This window comes from Mesoplodon densirostris, chromosome 10 (assembly GCF_025265405.1).
Source record: "Mesoplodon densirostris isolate mMesDen1 chromosome 10, mMesDen1 primary haplotype, whole genome shotgun sequence".
NCBI lineage: Eukaryota > Metazoa > Chordata > Mammalia > Artiodactyla > Ziphiidae > Mesoplodon > Mesoplodon densirostris.
Window position 1 is genome coordinate 78967759 of NC_082670.1, and position 17295 is coordinate 78985053.

At 46.4% G+C, this 17295-nt stretch overlaps 1 protein-coding gene across 4 annotated transcripts in view; it reads left to right on the top strand.

Moving 5' to 3' along the window:
* PXK (PX domain containing serine/threonine kinase like) overlaps window positions 1-17084 on the top strand; it is a 77515-nt gene extending 60431 nt beyond the window's left edge. Inside the window, exons 14-19 of one of the 4 annotated variants that reach the window (XM_060109315.1) lie at window positions 832-909; window positions 1443-1529; window positions 1973-2042; window positions 4968-5030; window positions 14373-14409; window positions 15821-17084. In XM_060109315.1, coding sequence (XP_059965298.1) covers window positions 832-909; window positions 1443-1529; window positions 1973-2042; window positions 4968-5030; window positions 14373-14409; window positions 15821-16007 — 522 coding nt within the window. In that variant the 3' untranslated portion in view covers window positions 16008-17084. The remainder of the gene's footprint in view (window positions 1-831; window positions 910-1442; window positions 1530-1972; window positions 2043-4967; window positions 5031-14372; window positions 14410-15820) is intronic. The other 3 variants (XM_060109316.1, XM_060109313.1, XM_060109314.1) reach the window with 3 other exon arrangements.
* The last annotated feature ends 211 nt before the right edge of the window (window positions 17085-17295 follow it).

The following is a 17295-nucleotide window of genomic DNA, read 5'->3' on the forward strand; positions in this document are numbered from 1 at the left end:
TGTTAACTCCTTATCAGATGTATGATTTCCATTTATTTTCTCCTATTCCGTAGGTTGCCTTTTCACTCTGTTGATAGTTTCCTTTGATGTTCAGAAGTTTTAAGCTTGATTTAAGCTTGATGCAGTCCCATTTGTCTATTTTGGCTTTTGTTGCCTGTGCTTTTGGTGTCCTGTCCAAGAAATTATTGCCAAATCCATTATCACAAAGCTTTCTCTCTATGTTTTCTTCTAAGAGTTTTATGTTTTTAGGTCTTAGGTTTAGGTCTTTAATCCAATTTTGAGTTAATTTTTGCATACAGTGTAAGGTAGGGGTCCAGCTTCATTCTTTTGCATGTAGATATCCAGTTTTACCAGCAGCATTTATTGAAGAAACTGTTCTTTTCTCACTGTGTGCTTTTGGCATGAGGGTTAATTTCTGGGCTCTCTGTTCCATTGGTCTGTGTGTCTGTCTTTATTGCCAGTATCACACTGTTTTCTGTAGCTTTGTAATACATTTTAAAATCAGGGAGCGTGAGGCCTCCAGTTTCCATCTTCTTTTTCAGGATTGTTTTGGTAATTTGGGGTTCCTTGAGAATAACTTGAAATACTTGAAACATACATCATGCTTATTTATGTGTTAGTTTTATATATTTATTGCTAAAACATGCTAATGAGGTGAGTGTGTTTGGGGATACCAAAAGTGGCCAGGATAGGAGTCAAGTGGACAGCTTGTAACTGATTTCATTCCAGGTGTCCTCTTCCTTGACTAGCAACTGTTTTTTATTCAAACTGGGACTTGAGAGACTCTCCAGCTATTTTACTCAATAGATTATGTACTTTCTCTTCTTTCAGATCCCCACAAAGTTAAAAGAGGCATTGAGAATTGCCAAAGAATGTATAGAAAAGAGGCTAATTGAAGAACAGAAACAGGTAAATTGCTAATAGTTCCTCGTTGCCTTTTGATCTTTTAGTGTCCCCATCCTCTGCTGTGGTGATCACAGTGATTTACTTGTAGCTGAGTGTTCATTCCATAAACAGTTCTTGCATACTTGCTCTGGACCAGGCTCCATGTTCAATGCTGCGAGACAGCCAAGTACTTCACAGTCCTACCCTCAAGGAGCTCAGCCTGTGGGGGAAACAAACATGTCCACAAAGATCAGTCATCCTTTATGATCAGGACAGACTGGGTGGTGGTGGGGCACACACACTCCATGCTCCAAAGGCACTGGGGACCACACTCATTTTCCGTAAGAGAGAGAAAGGCAGGAAGGAACTCGGGGAGAGAGAAAGGTCTTCATCTGCTGGCACACTCTTCTCCCAGACATCCAGACCCAAGCTTGGAGGCAGACAGGCTGAGCAAGGAAAGATTTTTCATCCAAATGATTTGATTTGGCAAAACATGTTAGAGATTTTCATTAGTGTAGGATATGCTTACAGTTGTGGTGAATTGTGGTCTCTTAAAGATCCACCAGCATCGAAGACTGACGAGAGCTCAGTCTCACCATGGATCCGAAGAAGAAAGAAAAAAGAGGAAGATCTTAGCTCGAAAGGTAAGTCCGGTGTCTCTCTGAATTCTTTCTTGCGAATTCCTGACTACATGTGAAAAAAGTTCTAGGTTAATGATGCCCATTTAGTTAATGAAAGATTCTGCGCTTTATCTCCATGAAAGCTAAAACCATTTCCAGATGACTGGTTTGCAGCTTCTGAAAGAAAAGCCATATAATATCAGCAGAGAAATGGACCATAGAGTTTCCTGGCTTGCTGGGCTGATTATGGCCTTAATGTAATTGCGGGGAATGACTGACCTGAGAGAGTAAACTCAGCATTCTTGGTTTTATTTCTCCCTTTAGTTTTGGCTTGTGGCTTCTTCGCTGTATTAAGTTATGAGGCCAAATATGACTTTGTGTGTAGCTAGTCTAACTGTGCCTGGAAAATGTTTTTATTCTGGTACGTTTATTCTTTGCTTTTCCTCCTCTATTTTTTATTTTTAAAGAAGTCAAAACGATCTGCTCTTGAAAATAGTGAAGAGCATTCAGCAAAATACAGCAACTCCAATAATTCAGGTAAGTGGTTATAGGTTGAAGTGGGGCCCAGGTCCCAAAGGTTAGGACCAGGAGTCAAGGTTCTTGGGTTCTCCTGGGCAGTGTGGTGACCATTGCAGAGAACAAAAGAACTCTGTCACCAGGGAAGGATTGCCCCAGCATTCAGAGGCTCACAGGACTCAAGTGCTAGAAGGCACCTCAGAGCTTACTGGGTAACCAGCCTCCTCGCTGACGGCAGCATCAGCCCTGGAAGAAAAACCCACCCAACTTACAATGCAAGGCCTCCTGTTTATCAGCAGAGCCTATAGGAACTGAAATGGCCCTAAATCCTGCCCTCTGCTTGGTCCCCACGTGGCAGAAGGATATGCCCTCCTGCATCAAGGAAAGGCCTCTGTAGTGTGTGGGGATGGCAAAATGCAACATTCCAGGAGGGCCAAGATGGCACAGAGTGCAGTGTCATGAGTTGGTTATCCTTGCTGTCACTCCTGGATGCCCCTTGCCCAGCTCTGCTAGCTTTGGGCCCTAATGTCCCCATCTTTGGAAATCAGATCAAGTGATCCCTTGGGACCTTCTAGTTCTTCTGCCTTATGGTCTGTGAAGTAGAGTTCCACATAGAGAAGGGAAGGTTTCATCCTAACAGGGGCAGGTTTGGTTTAGTCCTGGAGGACCAAAGGAAGGGGAGGGTTTTTTTAGGTTGAGGGATAGCTGCATATACTTCCAGGCAGGATAAGGACCAAGTAGAGACGGAGAAGTTGAAGATGCAAAAGAGAGAGTGATTGTTGGGGGGAGTGAGGGGGCTGGGGGTCAAAGGGTAGCATCAAGAGCCCAGCTGTCAGTCTCAGCCTTGGAGGAAACCCATCCATCCCTTCCTGGTGTCAGGAGCCAGGAGGGGTAGGTGAAGAGTAGAGGTGTTTAAAAGTGGAAGGAGGGGAGGAAATTGAGGGTGTTCACAGCTCATGCCTTCTCAGGTCTTCTCAGGGAAGGCAGTGAGGAAGACATCTGCCAGGGGCAAGAGAAGAGGAAGTGAGGGGTTCGCAAGACCTGAAGGCTGGTCTAGCCATAGCCAGAGAATGCAGGCAGTGTGGGTAGAGCTGAAATTGGAAGAGTTGGGATGGGAGAAGATTATAGACTCCAGAGGGAGGGTGGGAATCATGCCAGCACCACTGCTTGGAGAGCCAAGCCAGAGACGGGCTCTGGAGGGAAGAGCTAGGAGGGAAGAGAAGGAGGGGAGGCTCCAGGCCCTGAAGGTCCCTGTGGGGACCAAGGCAGGCTCTTTGGGGATGGAGGCTGGGAGAGGAGAAGGGGCTGGAGGCTGTTGTGGCCGGTAGGTAATTTCAGAGTTGGAGGTCTGTTTTCTCCATGGTTGATGGGATGGACATAGGCCAGTCATTGTCATCACTAGGCTGAGACTCATGTCTCCAACTAGCCTGTCACCCTGGCAGGCACTCTGTCCAGCATCTACTTCTTTTTTTTTTTTTTTTTCTGGTACGTGGGCCTCTCACTGTTGTGGCCTCTCCCGTTGCGGAGCACAGGCTCCGGACGCGCAGGCTCAGCGGCCATGGCTCACGGGCCCAACCGCTCCGTGGCACGTGGGATCTTCCCAGACCAGGGCACGGACCCGTGTCCCCTGCATCGGCAGGCGGACTCTCAACCACTGTGCCACCAGGGAAGCCCCATCTACTTCTTTATAAAGCAGAGAAAGCCTGGCTTGGTGTACTCCACCTTCCTGAGGCCCTGCCTGCCTGCAAGGCTCTTTGCCAGATGCAGCTGGATGGGATGCCAAGGACTCCCAGACACCACCTCAGGGAGTTTAGGAAAGCAAAGTAGCAGTTGATGGAAATGTATAGATCATCTCCAGACCCCACTGGAATCCCAAATTCAAACCTTCTTCCCCTTAAAATCTGTGTTAGCACTACAAGCAGTATGATATCAGGATGGGTTGAATTTCACCATCTTTTTCAGTGAAACGCCTCTCCCTTTTACAGGGAGGCGAGAGGATATTGCAGATGGTGGAAGGGTATGCAGCTGGAGGGAGGTGTGGCTTCATTAGGACATTTCTCCTCGTGCTCAGTGTCCGTGCTGTGCCCGCCACGTCCTGTGGGTGTGCGGGAGGTAGTGGGAGGCTGCCCCAGGACAGCTAGTGGCTTCTCAGGGGCATGGCCTCAGCCCTCCAGGAGCTTTGGTAATCCCTTGATAGGACTGCCATGTGAGGGAGGGAGCTCATGTGGGAGCTTCCATCTGCTCATTGAGCTACTTCCATGTCAAGCCAGGAGGACGTATTCTGGGGATTTCTGAGCAATGGAGGAGATACTGGGAATTTGGCAATATTTGAAATATAAAAAGGTTACTAGGTCCAGAAAAAACATGCAACGTATGGGAATATGTACATTATTTAAATGTAAATCATGGTATTTACTGAATTTCAGGTAAGAAAAGGCCTGGGAAATCCACACACTGAGTAGGCGGATCCTAATCCATTGAATATGCCTGCTGGTAAAATGGAACTTCTCCAGAGAGTATTCCTGGGTGGATGTGGTGGGGAACTCTCGCTTCTTTTGGAGAGGCCTCCACCAGGTTGCTCTGCACCTCTCTGTCACCTCTACTGCTGTGGCACTGTCATTTGTCCTTCATTACCCAAGGACAGGGCTTGGGTCAGGAAGAGACACTGCAGCCAGTTGCATAAGCCATTGGATTGCACAAAGTTGGTTGCAAACCAGGCAGGCTGTGGGGAGCAGTGGGAGGCAACGAGGCCCGGGGAAGGAAGCGGGTTGGACGCCTGTGGTCAGGGGTCCCGTCCCTGAATTCTCTGCCCCACCTCGCTTTTTCCCACAAGGCTCACACACTCAGCCAAGTGCAGAATCTCAGACAGTGGTGGGTGCCGGCTCCGACCAAGCTCCAGATGTCTTCCTTTGGTCCCCATGAGGGTCTCTCTGTGTTTTCTCTTAGCAGGATCTGGGGCCAGCTCACCTCTGACATCCCCGTCATCGCCGACTCCACCCTCCACAGCAGGTTAGTGAAGAGGCGGAGTAACCTGCCTTCCCTTCTGCACCAGCCCGGGAGAAGGGTGGGGCTTTCTCTTCTCACCTTGGCCCAAACATCTCAGGGGTCAGAGGGGACTAGCCTCCTCCAGAGAAACCAGTGGGAGTGCAGATTAGCAGTGTCACTTGGGAGAGACGAGGGTCCAGGTCTCTAAAGTTGGATTTCACGGGGAGCCGGATGGTCGGCTTCAGGGCTGCTCACTGCCCCCACCTCCAGCTCGCTCTCTCTGCTGAAAAGCCTCACGCAGGCTCCTCAGATCACAGCCTGTCTGGGTACGCGCTCAGCTGAACAAAACAATCGCGCTGCTGCCCAGGGGCCGGGTCCTGCCGGGGCTCTCTCCTCAGGGAGCCCAGTCACAGTGTCCGCTTTGTCACAGAGCACAACTGGTGAAGTGCCTGGGTATGGGAGTGAACTACCCACCGAGCTTCTGATTTCCCGATAACTATTTGTGCTTTATTCTGCTCTGCATTTCGTCACCTGAATATTTTTCTGTGGCTGGCTAGCCTTTGTTTTGCCTTTGTGACTTAAATCAGACAGATACTGGGAGTTTTGTTTGAAAAATGTAAAAAGTTTATTTCAGGGAATACTTATAAAAATTATCTCTAATTCTATGGAGTGGCCTCATAATGCTATCTTGCTTCTTTCTTTTTTGAACTAATAGCTCTCTCCTAACCATTTTGCAAGCCTCATAAAAACACACTGGGGCACCAGTATCTCCTTTCACTTCTTAACTGAACCAGATGTTCTGGTTGTCAGAGAAGTCGGTTCTGCCACTCAGAGCTTGTCGGCTGGCTGTGCTTAGAAGAGCTGCTGCAGCTGTCTGGAGGGAGAGTCATGGGCTGGGGTTGATTTATGAGTTGATGACACCATATTCATTAAGGCTTAAAGTGGTGCCCAGGAGCTACCAAGAGCATTACCCGACAGCCCTCAAATGCTTCTAACTGACCTTCCAAAAAAACCCCCCAAAACAACAGTCAAATGTAAGGGGACTGGTTTGAAGGCCTCGCATCTGTCTCTGGTGGGTGTCTCTCCTTGCTGGCCGAGCCTGGTTACTGGTAGTTTGCTGTTGAGTGTTCTGGGCCCAGGGCCTATTTTAATAGCAAAGCACCTGGCTGATGGGGGATAATATTCTATTTCGTGTCTGACTTTGTCAGCAGATTTTACAAGAAAGCTTCCAAATATTGATCAATATAGAAAATATACTTCTCTGTCTTTTGTAGAGGTGACCTGTATAGGCCGATCAGAAATTTGGGGGGAGCCACTGCCCAGATCATGCTGAGGCATTTTCTAGAAGATAGGATATTAATTTCACACCACTTAGACATATTAAGGAAACTGGAGAGAATAGGGAGAATCCATGAAGCCTCCTTTAACAAATGAGGTGTCTATCCGGTAGCTCAGAGCACTTTGCTGTGTGCATTGGATGTGGGAAGTTACCTGCCAGTGCTCATTTTTAAACGCCTTGGAGAATTCAGTCTGTATGGATTATTTTTGATGAATCCTCTAATTGACCTGAGTTCTCGGTGGGAGGATTCTCATACAGTAGCAGGTTTGCATGAGATGAGGTAACTTTTAGAACAAGAAGAAAAAGAGGAATCTTTTGTAATTAGACTCAAGGTTGGAAAAAACTTCATCTGAGGCGAGAGGGAGCAGTTGGGTGGATAGTTCCCTATCCTGAAGGGGAGTTGTAAAGTTTCAGAGGGAAACATATGTGAGGCCACAAGCACGATGCCTGGCAGAAATGGAAGGTTCCCAGCAAGTATTGGCTCCCTCTTTTCCTTTATGTCCTTTAATGTTTTATTGATAAAATTATTGATTCAGCCCCAGAGACTGTACTCTGACCTCTGCTGGTTATTTATTGTAACGCGTCTCATAAAAATAATAGTATTTGCCTATCAACCTAGCATTTCAGGCCCTAAGCGAGCCACCCATGGTGAGTTTATTCATTCAGCTACTGGAGATGCATTTATTGAGAGCTGCTGTGCGCCCAGCACTGTGCTAAGCGCTGGGTCACAGAGATGAGCAGGCAGACAAGGCCCCAGCTGAGGTGGCCTCACATTGCCAGCACCTCTCAGGAGCTCCAAAATGATAGATACAATTCAAGCAAGTGCTTTCCTTGGGGTCCACCTGTGGTAATTTTTTTCTCCCAGTGATTCCCCTTCTTAAATAGAGAATCTCCACCTGAAAAAACTAGTCCACCAACAAAGTGACATCTTGAGCTTCTGTTCTGTACAGGGCATCAGGGAGCTACAAACTGGTGATAGTCTCATGCTACCGTACCCATGGGAGATGCTCAGTAAATCCTTATGGGTGGATTTGCTTGGACTTGGTCTGCCTTCAGGGTCTCTGCTGGGTGAGGGCAAGGCTCTCAGCTTACGGGTGGCAACTTCTGGCTCGGAAGCCCCTGCTTAGACTGGTCCTTTTCCTTCCAGGACAGGACGCCAGGCTTCTCGTCATCTATGTTGCGGCCTCTCTGCACGCTGCCTGTCTTATTGCTGGAATCACATTTACTCCAATTTATGTCTTTACTTCTAGGCCACATTTATGGTTTATCTGGGAACCAAGTCAAGCATAGTGTCTTCCAGCTTTATGATAAAATGCAATTTTCTCAAGAAATGAAGGAAAATTCTTCATTTTCAAGGGCTAGTTTAGAAAAGCAATTCCTGCTAAAGGTAGCATCTCAAACACAACTGGCTCTGGGAGCCCTTGGAAATTACACCTTGGGCTGTGGAACCTAAACTTGAGAATCACCACTCACTAGTTCTGGGACCTTGGAGAAGATACTTGACCTTCCTGGGCATCAGGTTTTGAAACCGAGTGAGGCCCTGTGGGACTCCCGGGCACGGAGGCCCTCTTGTCCTCTGTTTCTTGTAGGCAAGACTCCAGGCTCCATGACCTTCCCTGAGTTCCAAAGGGCAGATTGCAAGAGTTGCTAATCACGGGAGGAGCAGCCAGGAAACCACCTGAGATGAGATTAAGGAAGTGCAAGTCCGGCACACGCCCTGATCTTGTCAGAGACTCCACCCTTGGACCTGTTGTTATCAAACCCTTCATCAGATCCTCTGGGGTGGGGACACATAGTTTCTCCAGGCAGGAGCCTGCTGTGTCCCCGTTTGCCTGGCAGAGTAATAAAGCCATCCTTTTCTACTTCACCCAAAACTCTGTCCCCGAGATTTGATTTGGCAGTGGTGTACAGAGAGGCTGAGCTTTTGGCATCATTTTCCCATTTGTAAAGGAGGGTAATAACACTGCCTGCCTAGTGGGTTTATTACGAGGATCCAGAGAGTTCCATGCCCATGGAGTTAGAACAGCGCCTGATACACAGTAAGCCCTCAGGACACTTAGTTACTGAGAGACCTTGAGTGAGTCACTTTCAGTGTCTGGGTTTGGGTTATGTCCTCTGTAGAAGGCAAAAGCATGGGAGTCAGAGGAAACTATCTCACAGTTCTAATCAAGCATCCTCTAAACCCACTGTGGACCCTGCCCTTTGGCAGTTTGTTCAGCAATAGATCAACTGAGGCAAGTTCAGTTTGATAGCGTTGCCTTTCTTCCTGAAAGCATCAATTTTAAGCACATTCGTGGTAGCTGAGGGTGGTTTTCAGCTCAGTTGCTTTCAGACGGGGCAGAAGTGACAGATGTTTCTAAGCGAAGGGGTCTTACTCTCATGAGCCCTTTCCAGCATTTGTGTAAGGACTGGGGCCTCTCCTGTTTCTTACTGTACTTCCCTGCCATGGGCCTCTTCTTGAAATCCTTACCAAATTGATGGGAGAAATATTTCCTTAAGTCTGCTGGCAATTCCATCAGGTAGGGTGGGATTCTCTAAAGCTTTTTTTTTTTTTCCAGTGAGAACATTCCTAGCACTTTCTTTTTTTGCTAAGGTTTCTGTTTCCTGCCTCTAGATCATTCTTTCAAGAACTTTAAAATACTATCTTGACTTATGTCATGGTCAGTGTCACCAACTCGTGTTTACACTCTATATTCATGGAGCTGAGTGGTTTAGACGGTCCTAATTGACACACAGATATTTGCTCCTACCCTCCCTTTGGGAGGAGACAAACCTGTTGCCTTGCCATCGTGTGTGTGTGTGTGTGTGTGTGTGTGTGTGTGTGTGTGTGTGTGTGTGTGTGTGTGTGTGTGTGTGTGTGTGTGTGTGTGTGTGTGTGTGTGTGTGTGTTTGTGTTTGTGTTTAAACAAAAGATTTGCAGAAGAGTATTTGGGGAAAGCTTAGTAAGCAGGAGACCCAAATTATTACTGTTGTTGTTGTGAATAATTGTGTTTAACGTCTTTTGAGTGTTTATTCTGTGCTAGGCACTGTTCTAAGTGATTTATAGTTACTGTTTTATTTAATCCTCATGAATACCTCCCTATCCAATGAGCAGGGATTATACTTATAGCTCCATTTTACAGACAAATAAATTGAGGCACTAGTGGCATTGAAGGGCTTTGACCAAAGGTCACACAAGTGGGGGCTACTAGAGCCAAGATTTAAACTTGGTTCTGTCTTTGCCCATCTACTTGATTTCTCCTGAGCGCCTGCTTTCTCAGGTGCACTACAGGGCCTGTGCTGCTAAACGCTCTGCTTGGCTGGTGTGAAAAGAGCTCCAAAAGCATAGTTAGAAACCCCGGGCTTGGGTCGTAGCTCCACCACTTTCCAGGTGGCCTTGGACAAGTAATTTCCATACTTTGAAGCTGTCTTTTAAGAGAATGTCTGGTCTTTATGAGGTAGATAATGTACACAACAGGGCTTTATAAGCAGTAAAGTACTGTCAGATATAAGCTATGAATGCCTTGCAAGAGAATTCTAGCCCTTCTTGCTTGAAGTTTATCATTTTAAGCAATACTTTTGAAGAGAGACCTGGCAGTTTGTAGAAACCCAGTCTGTGAGCATGACTGGAGAGAGAGGGAAGTTTCATATCTGGAGAGCTGGAGGAGGGAAAACAGGGCCTTGTGGGCACAGAGTGACTGAGAACTTGAATAACAGGAAGAAGGGTTAAGAATAAATAAGGCGCAAACTGTGATGCATAAAGTAAGCTACCAGGACATATTGTACAACACAGGGAATATAGCCAATATTTTTTTTTTTTTTCTTTTTGCGGTACGCGGGCCTCTCACTGTCGTGGCCTCTCCCGTTGCGGAGCACAGGCTCCGGATGCGCAGGCCCAGCGGCCATGGCTCACGGGCCCAGCCGCTCCGCGGCATATGGGATCCTCCCAGACCGGGGCACGAACCCGTATCCCCTGCATCGGCAGGCGGACTCTCAACCACTGCGCCACCAGGGAGGCCCGCCAATATTTTATAATAACTATAAATGGATTATAACCTTTAAAAATTGTGAATCATTATATTGTACACCTGTAACTTATATAATATTATATAATATTGTACGTCAACTATACTTCAGTTAAAAAAAATAAATTACAAAGAAAAGGAATAAGTAAGGCACAAGAAGAGATGAATTCATTTAGAATGTTGGAGCTTCCAGAATTTATCTACCCAGGTCAAAGTCTGAAACCCATTCTAGACTCAAAATTGATGGCTCTGGCCCGAAGAACTGCCTCTTTTTCTCAAAACTACACAAACACAAAGCAGTTTCCATCTTTAGGATACACAGGTCTGCCCTGTAGTCCTTCTCCGAACAGTGTGTTGGTTCTGCTCTCCTGCCAGCTCACAGCCTTCCTCCCCACTTCCAAGCCCAAGTGTGTGAGCTCCTCTCCAGGGTACTCAGCTGCTGGGGGTGGGGCAGGCAGTGTCCCCAGCATCCTCCCAGAGTCCCCCCAGGTCGGCAGTGGTCAGCCTGCCCTGCCCCACGTGGGCCTCGCTGAAGGGATTTTCCCCTGGGCAGTGGGGCACATTGGTATGGAATGCTGGGATTCACCGTCTGGGAAAGGGTTATCTTTCACAATTAACCTGGAATCCAGTCAGTTAAAAAGAAGATAGGAAGAAATGTTTGCCTTTTTTTTTTTTGGGCTGCGCCTCGGGCCTTGTGAGATCTTAGTTCCCCAAACTGGCCTGGCAGTGAAAGCGCTGAGTCCTAACCACTGGACAGCCAGGGAATTCCCACCTTTTTTTTTTTTTTTTTTTAATGGTTTTCTAGCCTTAGGTCAGCTAATGCTGCTCACTGCTTCAGCCTCTGGAGCCCGCTGCCTTCAGGGGAGAGGCCCCATGCTCCTGCCCAGGGGCCCCACCTTAGACTTCCCTGTGCTCTTGCTTTTCCCAACTTTAAAAAGACAGATCTCTATTTTAGACCATAGAAGACTTGCTTGGGGAAGTGATGAGTTCTAATTTTTCTCCCCTCTTGATAAACTGTCCTTATTTAGTACACTAGGTACTCTCCCAGTACCCATTCCACTTTTCAGGGGAGGTAAAACCGTGATGGGTCTTCTTAAGTGGGTGCTATGCTTGTAGATAACTAAAAATATCTCAGAAGAAAGAAAGAAAGAAAAAAAAAGAATGAAGAGGAAAGTGACTCATTAGTTACTCTGTTAGTGTGTTTGCCATGTTCTAAAAGGGTCACAGTCATGTTTACAAACCAGTGCTTCTTGTGGTTAACTTAAGTATATCCTAGTTTGGCAGTGAGAATAATCAGCATGTGATTCAGACTAATATTTTACTGTCTCTTACTATATGATTAAATGACACTAAAATCTGAATAATGACTTGTGTCCCCTCTCTCTCTCTCTCTCTCTTTGCTGTTTTCAGTAGAGCATGCACCATTTTGAACGTGAATTTTCGGTAAAGTAAGCTATACTGATTTTTCTAACTTTAAAGATGCTCTGTTTCTGTATGTGAAATGGGACCCAGTGTGTCTAGCTCACTGAAGTGATGAACAAATGGGAAAGCAGATTCGAGACGATTTCCTTATCTGAATATTTAAATGAAATACAGCATCTTTAAAAAGCACCCAAGTGACTTCATTTACATTCATTTCATTTTCATCATGACCTTCAAAATCTTCATTTTCACTCTGATTTTAGTTTTAAAATAGAGCTCTAAAACCTGTAAATCAACTGCTTGGCATTTCGGTATCTTTTAATTTTGGAAACCAGCACCTCACAGTCCTGTTGCTGCAAATGTGTCGGTTCCTTGTTCCTCTGACAAAGGGGAAAAGGCACTGGGCAGTTGCATTCTTGGTCACAGGGAAGCAACTTACGGCTTGTATAACTGACAATAGGGAAAAACAGTTCTTTTTTAAGCATCCTTAACAATACTTGAGTTGGGCCATGAGTACAGCCTCCGCATCTTTCTGAGGTAAGAGGCCAAGGCAGTTCCAGAGAGCTGGGGCCTGCCTGCTTCCAGGGGTCGCTGCCCTCCACTCCCTCTCGAGGGTAGCTGGTAGGTGTGGTGTTGGTCTGGCGGCCATGTGGCCTCCCCTGATGTGTGTGGAGACCCAGGCCGCAGACACTAGTAGACTGCTCACTGTCAGAGTTCGCCCAAGGCAAGGGGACCCTCAAACGTCCTTTTGATGGGGCTGGGGAGGATGTTTCTGGCAAGACATTCCTACTCAGATCTAACCTGTGCTCTTGCTGCAACAGTCTGTGGCCTGTTCCAGGGCCTCTGCTGGATTTCCAGGCTCCCATCTGAGGTTCTGGGGAGGGTGGAGTAGTTGGCTTTTGGGGTTTTTGTCTAAGAGAAGGTAAGATTGGAGAGATCAGGGCTGACCTGGTGATCACGGGAGGTAAGCTGTTTGGGAGCATCCGTCATCCTGGGGTGTTGCAGGCCAATGTTTTTCAAAGCTGGGTGAATTCTTTTGGCAATCAGTCTGACACGGAACCTGGTTTTGTCTGCGGCCTGGGGATGAGGGTGATAGGAGGCCTCTGGGGGGGCGCCCCCTCATATTTGGGGAGTGGGGGGCCCGGGCATTAGGCAGTTGTTCCCAGGTTTGCTCCAGGCCAAAGAGCCAAGTCCGAATTTGGCCCCTTGTTAACATTCCCCCCTCCCACATCATTACCAACGTGTTGTAGCTTAAGTTCCAGTGAACCTTTAAAGGAATTTTGTGGATGACAGAAGAGGCAAAAAGGAAAAACTTAAAAAAAAAAAAAATCGATGGGGCCTGTAATCAGAGTCTGTGAGTCCCTGGGTCTGTGTTCTTGCCTCCTCCAGTGTTGACCTTCAGACCTGCACCTCCTCTCCCCTTCCAGAGGGTTCTGAGCTGCTCCTGGCCCTAATCATACATATCAGGATCTGCCCTAGTTGTTGCAGGCCCAATGAGGAAAGGTGGACCTCATGGGACATCGCGCCCTTTACGACTGGTTGGGCCCTCTGTGAGGGGACCGCAGGTGACCTGCTCTTTCCTCTTGGATGGGCACAGTCTCCTTTCTCACAGCCCTCAGCATCGTATTATAGTCACAGGCTACCCTGTGGCACTTTGGACAGCGTATTTATTTATGCTGCCTACATATTCAAAGCGATTCATTCAGACAGTTTCAGCCTTTACTTGGAAGATGAAGATCCATTTACGGAATACCACCCCCCAATTTCCAAACTCTGTGGTAGTGAATTTGCACTTTTAATTTTGAGTGCCTAGTAATGAGGCCAAAGTCGAGGGATGGTTCCTCACGAGGGCCAAGCAGTTTAGTTCTGTGCCAAGATAGCAGCCTGTACCCAAGTCCAGTTCCTGAGGCCCATCTCTAGCCTCCGAGAATCCTAGGCTAGAAGACCTGCAGTCTCTGAATGGCCAATTCCATGCCTTTAGTGGAACCAAGTGCTACTGCAGCCCTGTCTTCTCGTCTATAACCCGCACTGACTTTTCTGCCAGGGTCAAAGCACAAAGCTGGGAGGCAGACATGCTGGCACTCATTCGGGTACGTGTTGGGCCGTACATGTCAAGTCCAGATTCTGCTGGCCTTTTCTGGCCATTCGGTGAGAGTGCTGGGAAGGGGAGGGGGCAGCTGGGAGGGCACTGGCGCCCACTCAGTCCTCCAGGCTCTGCAGTTGAGTTCCAAGAGGCTTCAGAGGCCGTCTCCCCTCCTCCCGGTATTTTACGGGTCACTTTCCAAGAACCCCCTTCAGAGGAATGCTTATGTCACACACTTACTCTCCCTGCTCTTTTCATCTCAACAGTCATTTCAGGTTTGAAGTTCTTTTTCTCTCTGTAACCCTGTAACGTAAAGCCAGGAACATTCCCCCATCATCCACCTTGGCATAGAACATGCTAGCACTTCATTCATTAGTTGTTATTGTACAGAACCAGTGAAAATTACATTTTGTTCATTTGTCTGTATTTAATGTTTATTTGTATTGCTATATGATTATTTGAGAATTCCAAGATTGCAGAGCATGAGTGTGTGCCTCTGTGTGATTCTTTAATTTCAGCTGCCTTAGATTTGGGTAAAGATGTAAAGGAAGGTAAGTGGTTTTCTATGAGATACAATGCTTTAACCATTGCCTATCACAGTTGGTAAAAAGGTTGCACTTACTGAAGTATTTTATGGATGATCCTGACCACTCATCCATATAAACTCAAGTAGCGGTTGGTATGTTTACCTAGTATCACCACAGCTCAGTAGCAGTTTGAGGGAGGTGGTAGGGGAGCCATCTAGCAGAATGTCTTCTGTGGTAGCACTGGGGTGGGGTAGAGGGTAAGACTAGAAAGAGATGTGGAGTCACGGGGAGCTGCAAGCAGCTGTGACACAGGCAAGTTCTTTAAAGCAGGGCTTTTCTGTGTGTGTGTGTGGCCATGCCACAGGGCATGTGGGCTCTTAGTTCCCCGGACCAGGGATCAAACCCACGCCCCCCTGCACTGAAGCATGGAGTCTTAACCACTGGACAGCCAGGGAAGTCCCAGCAGGGTGTCTTCTGTACCTAGTGTTTATTTTGTCCCAAGAGGACAATTCATTCATTCATTCAAAACTATAAAATTTGAGCACCCAGTGTTCGTGTTTCTGACAGCTAAGGGAGGTTTCAGATACCTGTCCAGTTTCCTTCTCCTTGCCCACCAGGGTACAGCTCGGCATTCCAGTCTCCCCTGACACTTCAGCAAAGATGTAGGGTTAGGGCATTTCCATCCTGTCCCTGGGTTGGGCCACAGTGGAAACACAGGTGCTTGAGGAAGATTCCTCCCTGAGAATACCATTGCTGGAGAGAGAAAGGCCTCTGCGCCTTGCTGTGCATTGCTAACATTAGCGTTTTATGTTTTTTTCATGCAACCTAATAGGAAATGATTATTCACGACGGATGCCCCTGGGGAGCCCGTAACCCAGCAGACAGTGGTTACTTGCCGAGAATCCTAAGTGATTTGTCATTTTATGTTAAATCACGTCCTTCAAATATTGTGTGTGTTGGAGCAGCTAAAGAACCGTTCATCCCTTACTAGTAATTGATATTCCAGTAGCCCAGCTCTATGCATACAGATGTCTATCTTTAGTTGCTAGCTCAGGAATAGGTGGAGCTGCCTGGAACCTGGAAAAAGTAGCTAATGGAACTTTTCTTTGGGGACCATGATTAAAGTTTGGAAGTGGAAGTAGAGCCTCATCTATGCAGAGAATGTCACTATGTATAGTTTCATGTAATCTGTGATATTTGTTCAGTCTTTTCTCACATGACTATTACTTGGGAGAAATGGCAACTTTTAATTAATTCCCCTTTAATGCTTCTATGTTTCTTGTTCAAGTATTTAAAAAAAAAAATCACACAGTACAAGGTGTATTGGCCCATTTGAGGGAGATCATTTGCAGTCTCACCAAAGTCCTTTCTGCCCAGGACTGAGCGGTAGCACGGGTACAGGGTGTGTGGAGATACTGACTGTGCCCTTTCCTCCACAGGGATGTCCGCGTTACCCCCACCTCCTCCACCTGCGCCTCCGCCACCAGCAGCTCCCTTGCCTCCTGCGAGCACAGAGGCGCCCACACAGCTTCCGCCCCAGGCTGTGAATGGCGTGAGCCGAGGGGCCTTACTCAGCTCCATCCAGAATTTCCAAAAAGGAACTTTGAGGAAAGCCGAAACCTGTGATCATAGCGCTCCTAAGATCGGCTAAAGCTTTGTGTTTACACTTGGAGGGAAAAGTTGTTTTGTTTTTCCTTCCACCTCCAACCCCTAAAGTACCCTCGATCTGGATGAATAATTGCTGAGCCAGTACAGTCGCTCATGTAAGAGGCTTTCCAAGAGGGAAATAGTCTTCAAGTAGAATAACGTCAGGCTGGCATTGCTGCCTTCAGAAATAGTTTGCTCCTTTGTTACTGTTGTAAAGGAGCCTTGCTCCTCCTCTAATGGTCATCTTTTGGTGGCAGCAGCATGTTGGAATCAATTATTTCCACCAACAGAAGGAAGTGGACAAACAACAAAAACAATGACAATATACAGTGAGAGCGGTGGATGGCCTTCGTGCTGCAAACCCTCCTATACCATCAGACAGCTCCTAGAAATGTTCCTCTCATAGTTCATTTCTCTGTTCTAAAGCATTTTCTGGTTATCTCTTAGATAACTCCCATTTTTGCTACCTTAATTTCGTCCTAGACAGTAACACTGTAGCCCAAAGCATAGTTATGTCGCTGAGAGTCAGAGAAGCAACTGAGTTCTTCATTTTCCCTTCAAGTAGAATGGGGAAAGTTTGTAACAGTCTCTGAAGTTCAAACAGGAACTCCATTGTGGTTATAGAACTCAGGGCTGCTAAAGGAACTACTCTAGACTCTTAGTTCCTTTTAGTATGTATCGAACAGACAAAAAAATGTTGACGTCAGAAAAAGCTCTTGCCAATTAGACGATCTTCTTAATCCTCAGCAGTTAAGTCAAGTTTGGCGTTTGTGGGGGTGGGTTATTATTACAACACAAGTACATCTGGCAAAATCAGTTCTGATTTTCCAAAGATTTATCCAAATATATCTTTTTAATGTTACTCATTTATTAGAAAGATCCTTTATCCTATGATTTGCTTAAACCCTTAAACAAATTGCACTTTAAAGGATTATAAATAATCCATCTAAAAATTCAAGTTACACACATCAGTGTTGGTTACTATGCAGAGAGAATGTCATTGTGTATAGTTTCATGTAATCTGTGATAAATGTTCAGCTGTATTTTTTATTAAAATAAACCATGTCTAGAAAATGTGTTATTTGTAGCTTGGCTAGATATTTTAAATGAGAACTTTTTGTAGTAACTTTGGTAAATATAAAGAAAAGATTCACACAGTATTTCTAAAGTTTCCTCCCTACCTATTCTATCTCTATTTTCTTTTGTGTCGTATTTTCCCTCTTAATTAATAAGAGCTAACAATCCTGTCTTCCTGTTTTAATTAGGT